General features: G+C 32.0%; 1 protein-coding gene across 1 annotated transcript; it reads right to left on the reverse strand.

The window, feature by feature from the left end:
• Positions 1-6,691: 6,691 nt before the first annotated feature.
• On the reverse strand, positions 6,692-7,682 carry LOC120067721 (protein FANTASTIC FOUR 3-like). The gene has a single exon (XM_039019277.1). It carries the CDS (start codon positions 7,567-7,569, stop codon positions 6,805-6,807), a length of 765 nt encoding a protein of 254 aa, XP_038875205.1. The 5' UTR covers positions 7,570-7,682; the 3' UTR covers positions 6,692-6,804.
• Between the last annotated feature and the right edge of the window lie 735 nt (positions 7,683-8,417).

Genomic DNA, 8,417 nt, shown 5'->3' on the forward strand with positions numbered 1-8,417 from the left:
AATCCCTCCTTTAATTTGTACACCCATTTGGATACAATTGGCTTGCAACCTTTGGGCAAGAGTGTCAATTCCCAAGTGTTATTTCTGACTAGTGAATCAACTTCTTCATTCATTGCTTCTATCCACAACTTAGCTTTAGGACAACTCATTGCTTCTTTAAAAGATGAGGATTCTGAATCATTATATAAATATAAAGCATTTAAAGCTAAGTAGTCATCATATCTTGAAGGTGGCACAATAGTTCTTCTTTGCCTATCTCTATCTAGGTTGTACCCCCTCAAATCTGGTTCTTCTTACTTGGGATCAAAAATAGCATCTTCTACTTCTTCTTCAAGATGAGGTAGTTGATCAAAAGGTGATTCTGAGCTTGAAGGATCAGAACTAGGGTTGAGAACTTGCTCCACCTCAATTTTATCATTCTTCATTTGAGGTGCTGTAACATAAGATGTAGATCCCTGCATAAACATCTCATCCTCCCTGAAAACAACATCTCTGCTTGTAATACATCTCTTCTCTGTAGGGTGCCACATTCTAAACCCCTTAACTCCTTCTGTGAAATCCAAAAACATACATTTTACAGCTTGGGCAGCTAATTTTCCTTTGTTCTGATGGACAAATCCAGTGAAACCAAACACCATTAGATTATTTAGGTTAGGAGGTTGTTTGGTCCACCTTTCTTCAGGGGTTAGAAGGTTAAGAGATGCATGAGGGCATCTGTTTATGGTATAGAAAGTATATGAAGCTGCTTCAGCCCAAAATTTTTCAGGAAGTATAGCATCTGACAGTAGGCTTCTTACTCTTTCCATAATAGTTCAATTCAATCTCTCTACCACCCCATTTTGCTGAGGTGTATATCTAACAGTCTTGTGTCTAGTAATACCATGCTGTCTACAAAAAACATTAAACTCTTCTACACAGTACTCAAGCCCATTGTCAGTTCTTAGACACTTAATTTGACTGTTAGACAATTTTTCAACCATAATCTTCCATTCTTTGAACTTATCAAATAATAAGTCCTTAGATTTAAGGAAATATATCCAACATTTTCTAGAATAATCATCCACAAAGGTTAAGAAGTACCTGGCTCCACTTAAGGATTGGAAAGGTGAAGGACCTCATAGGTTCGAATGCACATAATCAAGGATGGCCTTGGTTGTATGCTGAGCCTTTACAAAACTCTACCTTGTAGTTTTCCCTATTACACAATGTTCTCAAAAGGATAGGCTTTGATGAATTCCTTTAGGTAGAATTCCCTTATTAGCAAGAGCTTGTGGACCTTTGGCACTAATGTGTGAGAGTCTTTTGTGCCAAAGATCTCCTTCAGTAGGCTACTTCTGAATCACAAACAAGGTTGAATGCATCTTCTGAACTCCTTAAACAACATAGGAACCATTAATCTTAACCCCTTTGAGAATAGGCCTACTGTTCTTCAAGACTTCACAGTAGCCTTCCTTTCCTCTGTATTCACGGTCAATAGAATCAAGCATGCCTAGTGAAATCAGATTTCTCTTCAACTTAGGCACATGTCTAATATTTCTCAATAGTTTGACTGATCCATCTTCAAGTTTGAGTGAAACAGAACCAATACCTACCACTGGACATGAGTTATTATTACCCATGTAGACAGAGCCTCCATTCAACTCTCTATAAGTACTGTACCAGTCTTTGTGGGGTGTCATGTGGAAAGAACACCCTGAGTCTAGAACCCAATCTAGGTTCTTATTAGTTTTTTCATCTGCCTTCCAATTTGATGTAGCTAAAGCATCTGAATAGAAATAAGAATCCTCACAAACTGAGGCTTCACCTGACTGATTTTGTTGGACTTTCTGTTGAGGTTGTGGTTGCTTGTTCTTCTGCTCATTTTTCCACTTTAAAGTTCTGCAGTCCTTGATTAGATGTCCTAGTTTTTTGCAATATTTACATCTAACCTTGGGCTTTTCTTTCCCCTCTTCTGTTGAGCTTTGTTTCCCCTTTTCTTTATTATTCTACTTTGACTTACCCTTGACAAATAAGCCTTCAGCACTGGGCTTATCTTCCTTGCTGGTTAGGAGCTCCATCTCTCTAATTTTAAGAGCTGAAATGATAATATCAATAGTTAGAGAGTTTCTATCATATTTTAGGGCAGTCTTTACATCTTTATAGGAATCCGACAGTAAGCTGAGAAGCACAAAGGCTTCATTATCTACCTCAATCTCTTCTCCTTGAGTCTTGAATTTAGTGTAATCCTTTGAAGTCATTTAAGTTCTTTGTCAAGGATTTCAAAGCACTCATTTTGAAGGTAAAAAAAACCTTTCCCTTAGGAAAAGCTTGTTGGACAGATTCTTAGTCTCATAAAGCTCATTCAACTTGCTCCACATCCTGAATGTTGTTTCTTAGTCGATCACTTGTCCTAGAACACTGTCTGACAAATTAAGAACAAGTGTGTCATGAGCAATTAGCTCCATGTTCTCCTTTTCTTCTTCTGTTGCAGTAATTGGCAGCTTGGCTGGATCCTCAAGGGCCTTATGAGCCTTTTGTTGCCCCAAAATAGCCTTGATCTTGGCTTTCCACAAGTCAAAATCTCCTTTCCCATCAAACTTTTTAATGTCATATCTTGCTACTGCCATTTTTGCTTCAAATTCTGTCTGAAAGCTCCGAGATTTTTGCTTCTTTAGAATCTTGACTAATCTTGAAGTTTTCTTGCAGGCTCTGATACCACTTGTTGGGCTTGATAGGTTTAATGGGTTGTGTGAACCACTGTTTTCTTGAAGCAAAAAATTAATTGGGCTTAGATGAAAGCCTGGCTCGATGAGAAAAATCGAATACCACTGATGGAAAGCACTTGAACAAAAACAGTGTGCTAAAAGCACAATCCACGTGAAGAAAAATCTTTACCCTATACTTTGATGGCCGAGATTAACTTCAAGCACTCAGGAAAAATACAGACACTTCAATGACTAACCCTTTCTTTTCTTTGTTGCAGAAGAAAACCGAGAGAGAAGAGAAGGAGAACCAGAGGGAAATGCTGATGGTCTTTGTCTAGGCGATGAAGGTGAGAATCGTCTAGACGATGAGGTAAAATTCGTCTAGATAATGAAGGTTCTGTCGAGGATCGTCTAGACGATGAGGTTGCTGTCGAGTGAGAGTCTACACGACAAGCGTGTCAAGGTACACGATAGAGTTAAAGAAGATTAGGGAAGAAAAAGAACGCCAAAAGTTTTATATGGTTCAGCCAAAGGTAGCCTACATCCACGAAGAAGCTGATGATTTCTGATAAGGGAGTTACAACAAGAACTTTACAAGATAAGTTGTTAGCTATCTTGATCTCACTGATTTTTTTTTTTTCACTCTCTTACTTGTATAAGAAAGTACATATGTATATAAAGACAACTTGTATAACTAAATTCTAACAAGCTTGAAGTTGTTTTTCATTATTTTTAATAACAGTAGTACTCATGAAAAAAAAAAGTGTTGTGTTTGCGAAATAGAAAAAGTTGTGACACGCACCGACAGAGTCATATAGGGGCAGGGGCACATGCCCCCATGGACTTATCGTATTTTGTATTTTGAATATAAATTTTAAAGTAATATTTAACAAAATATATATATATATATAACCAAAATTCTTTAGGCGAATTGAGTGTGGTACAACGGTAAGGGGGGCACACCCTAATTATCAAAGGTGTGGGTTTGAATCCATCTTATTAAATTTTAATTTATAATTTATCTTAAAATCAAATTTTGGTAGTGGTGTTACCTATTGTTGTAATACTTGCCTAAAGGAATTTAGTGTGTTATATATATATTATATATAAAAAAAAACTTTTAAGTTTTTCTATATAAAAAAAAGGCAATGATAAAAAAAAAATTTAGGTTTTCTAAAAAAAAAAACAATTCTTAACTTAAAATTTCTAGTTGTCGCCCCAATAAAAATTTAAAAGAAAAAAATCAGCAGCAATTTCTTTTGATCTTAGATATTTTTTTCAACCTAAATTTTTACTCCCAAATCTAGACAACATTTTATTGAAAAGGTATTGTTAACTTTTTTTTTTTTTACCTAATTCTTAGTTTGTATTACTTAATATATATTTATTTAAATTAATTTAAGAGTTAAACTACAAGATAATTTTCTCGTTTTTCGTCAGATATACGTTTCATATCATTCACAAGTAAATTTCTAAATTTTCTAAATCTTTTTAATTTTCATACTTTTAAATCTATGTAATAAATTATAATACTTTTATTGATAATACTTTTGTAGGGTCTATATCAATATGAAGAGATATTTTTAAAAAAATAACAATATAAACTACATAATCATCATCTTCAAAAAGAAAACATACCTCTAATTATGATATATATTATATAGAAATCAACTTAGAAGAATTACCTATAGATCCTAGTTTAAAAACTAAAATTTCTAGGTATAATGATAATATTTAAGATCAAGTTCGTAGAGCATATTTACAACAATGTTTTTATCTGCCTCATAATCATATTTTTTAATTCAAGAAATTTGGATAAATTTTAAAACATGAAAACTCGTAGAAAACAGTTGTAATATGTATTAAATTAGTTAATTGATGAAGTTATGAATTTTTTTTACACCTTTTTTAGAATTTTTTAATTACATAGTGCTTCTCCTATGCAAATTTCTTGGCTCCGCCACTGGTGACCGGCCTCCCATATACCGTTCCTACATCGCCACTCATGGCAGTTTTCCAAATTTAAATTAAGAAAAATAGATTTCAAATATTTACCATATTCTCGAAATTGTATATGAATCTTAATTTGGACTAGAAAATGTATCATAACTTTATAACCAATTTAACGGTGACAATATTGTAAATTTATTCTTGAAAAATAGTGTTGTTTTATTCAATGGAATTAAAAGGGAATTAAAAAGAGGACAGAAAATAAATAAAAGATGTTATTATAATATTGCCACTTGGAGAAGAAGAAGAGGCATAAGTTTCCTTTTCATTATCTACTCTGGCTTGAAAGTAGACAAACGAAAATAACGTCATCCTCATCACAATATATTATAAATTAAATTTTATATATGGATTTTACATATATATTATAAAATAAACATTTTCCAAAAGTATAAAAATGAATATGTATATTCAAGTTTAGCTATAAATTTTAATTGAATAACATACTATAATCCAAATAATTAAAAAATAATAATTGAGTAATTTACAAAACTATAGAAAAATGCAGTCTCATACTATATTGAAAAAAAAAATGAAAATTTTTAACATTTTTTAGGTTATCCAATGTAATTTATCTTTAAATTTTAGAAGTTATAATTCATTAAAAAAAAACCTTCAACTTTTATCAACATATTTTTATAAATTTGATTTAGTGGATGTGATATAGTTAAAATTAAAATTATATCAATTCTCAACCCGATTAATAATATCAAGTTCAATAGATAATCAAGAGGTCAAATATTCGAATCTTTTATTTTTACAAATTATTTTTTTAAAAAAAATATAATTGAAAATATAATTTTTTATTCATTTGAATTATGTTGAGATGATAATGATTTTAAAATTTTTTATTTAGTTAATCTTACACGTAGATGTTAAATAGATTTAATTTTAAACTCTTAATTTAATTCAGTTCCAGTATGGATAAAATAAGCAGTCAAATAGTTAGTTTCAATATTTTTAAAGATTTAATTACATTTTAAAATGTATTAATTTCACAGCTCTATTTAACTTGATTTCTATATATTAGACAAATTAAATCAAAATTAAAGTTGAGGGATAAAAGAAAATTTCCTAATTAATCAATATTTTTATTTTTACATGAGAGAAAAGAAAGAAATTAAAAATAACGGCTGTCAATCTATCACGAAGCATGAACTACGAGACAAAGGAATTTAGAACAAAAAGGATATATGGAACAGACAAAGAGAAAAAAGTCAAAGCAATAAAACATATTGTTATGACAATTTTAATTACTCCATTTAAAAAAAAAAATCAATCTCTCTTTTTTATCATTTATATATTTTTTTAGTAATTACCATAGTCTTAAATTAATTAAGATTTGCTAAAATAATATAAAAATTGTAATATTGACTTCAAGATCAGAAGTTCGATATTTTCCCACATATATTATAAAAATAATTTAAAAAATCACTAACTAACTTTGACCACCAAATTCGTGATAATTTGATTCTTCGTCACCGTAGTAAATAAAAGAGAAAATCGAATTTTGACCACCAAATTCGTTAAACTTTTAAGTTTTAAGATTTTTCAAATATACCACTAACCTTCTCTTTGGATTCCATTGTTTATCTTCATTAACATTTCGGTCTTTATAATACATCATTATAAAACTTATAATAAAAATTCAAACTTTCAATTTTTAATACTTAATGCTTTAACAACGGATTTTCTTTTTCAAGTTCAATAAGACTTAAACTAGAATCGAGAGATTTTATTTGAACCTTCGACATAGAAGAAATGAGTGCATGTGAGTATATCTCACGTTGACAAATTATAAGTAAAAGATTGAACTGTTGATTATGATAAAAGTAAGAAGCGATTCCAAAATTCTTTTTAAATTTAAAAGCGATTCCAAAATTCTTTTTAAATTTAAATAATTATGAAGTATTTAAGAGATTAAACTATCGAATTTTGAGATGATATTCACCTAATAATATTTAGGTATTTTTCCCTTGTTAAGTTAGGTTGATATTTGTCATTATGATTGACAAAGATTTCGATATAAATAAGACAAAAAGAAACTAAACTTAAACTTTTGTGGATGAAAAAGTACAAATTAAACTTGAAGACTTTTATTTTTATACAATCAAAAAGTAGCAATACTAAATTGCTCCAAATTTACTCGACCATTGTTCTCCCCATTTTCTTCATTTTTCATCATCGTCGCCGTCTCCGTTTCAGCTCCGACCTCCTCATCGCCGCTGTCCATTTCTTCACTTTCCTCTGTTGTCATGAAACAGAGCTTCAGGCGACCGCCACTTCTCTCTGCTTGAAAACACGGCAGCCTCGCCGGAGCTCTCACCGCCGCAATTATCAGCCTCCCCTCTTCCCGGTGGGGCATCACCCTAAACGACTCTGTTTCACCAATCGTTGTCAACGGCGGGGGAAATTGATGGGAATGAGAATTAGAATAAGAATGGGATTTTCTTTCCCATTTTCTCTGCAAATCCTCACCGTCAGTCTCCGGCGAGAAAATATTATTCTCGATTATATCACTACCGGTTTCATTACCCAAATTTTCAGTACAGAGTTTCAAGCTTTTCTCGCTCAGGCCAGTTGGGTTAAACCGTTTAGCAAGTGGGTGGACATAAAAAGATTCTGGTTTACTCACCGGAGTCTCGCCGACATCGAGGGATTGAAGGAAAGTCCAGCCTCCGGCTCCGGAATTGGGAATTCCAGCAGGGGAAGAATTATTTGGAATCTGGCATTGATCGGAATGGATTAAGGATTTAGAAGAGTCGGGAAAGGGGTGTTTTAAAGGGAGATCAAAGGGAGGGAAAATGAAGGTTCTTTGATCGACAAGATTAGAGTCAAGACATGATTGTAAACTTCGGTAAACCATGGTAGCCATTAAAGTGAAGGTTTTTAAGAACAGGGGAGAAGAGGGAAAGAAGGGAATTGGAGAAAGGCATGGGGAGAGAATGAAGGGGGAAGGGGGGGAATTTGTAGGGCTTCAAAAAGTGACAAAGTGGGTTTTTTTTTTTTTTTTTTTTTGGGTGCTTCCTTCTGCCACCACTTGAATTGTACCATTTTTTTTTCTTTTTGGGAAAAATGATGTGTTTTGTTTTTGATACTATAAAGCAAACTATGGAATAAAATGGAGAATTTATCACAAAGAGGAAATATCCAACCAAGAAAATCCCTTGTGTGTTGGTTTTGCCAGCATAGTTCCCCGGTTAAGATATTTCTACATCCTTCGAGGACAATGAAAATTTAACGATAAATTTGTATAATTGAAATCGAACCAAAGCTTATAAAATAAAAGAACTATGCACTAATATGGTGTTAAATCACAAACTCTCTGATGCTTAATTTAACACTGAGTTTTGGAACAACTTAAACAATAAAAAATAAGATATTTAAGTGTATTTTGTATATACCTCATTCGCACATATAGATATATATATAAGTTTCATAGATTAACGAAATAATGAATTTATTGTTATCTTGGTCAAAATTTGGGATTTTAATGATACTCTAATACGAGAGTAGTAAAAAGACATCAAATTGCCAATAAGAACGTAGTTCAACTAGTATAATACTTGTACTATCGACCTCGAGGTTTGAGATTCGATTGGTCCATCTAGAAATCATTTGGATTCGAATCTTCTCATGTTTGTATCACTTACCTTACGTTTAGATTTTAGACAGATCTGGTCGATAGTTTCACCCTAACACAATATATTATAATCAATTTTC

The sequence above is a fragment of the Benincasa hispida genome, chromosome 12 (genome assembly GCF_009727055.1).
Source record: "Benincasa hispida cultivar B227 chromosome 12, ASM972705v1, whole genome shotgun sequence".
Taxonomy (NCBI): domain Eukaryota; kingdom Viridiplantae; phylum Streptophyta; class Magnoliopsida; order Cucurbitales; family Cucurbitaceae; genus Benincasa; species Benincasa hispida.

Bases quoted from the DNA above. Each gene is read 5' to 3' on its own strand.
- LOC120067721 (XM_039019277.1), bottom strand. From the start codon at position 7,569: ATGGCTACCATGGTTTACCGAAGTTTACAATCATGTCTTGACTCTAAT.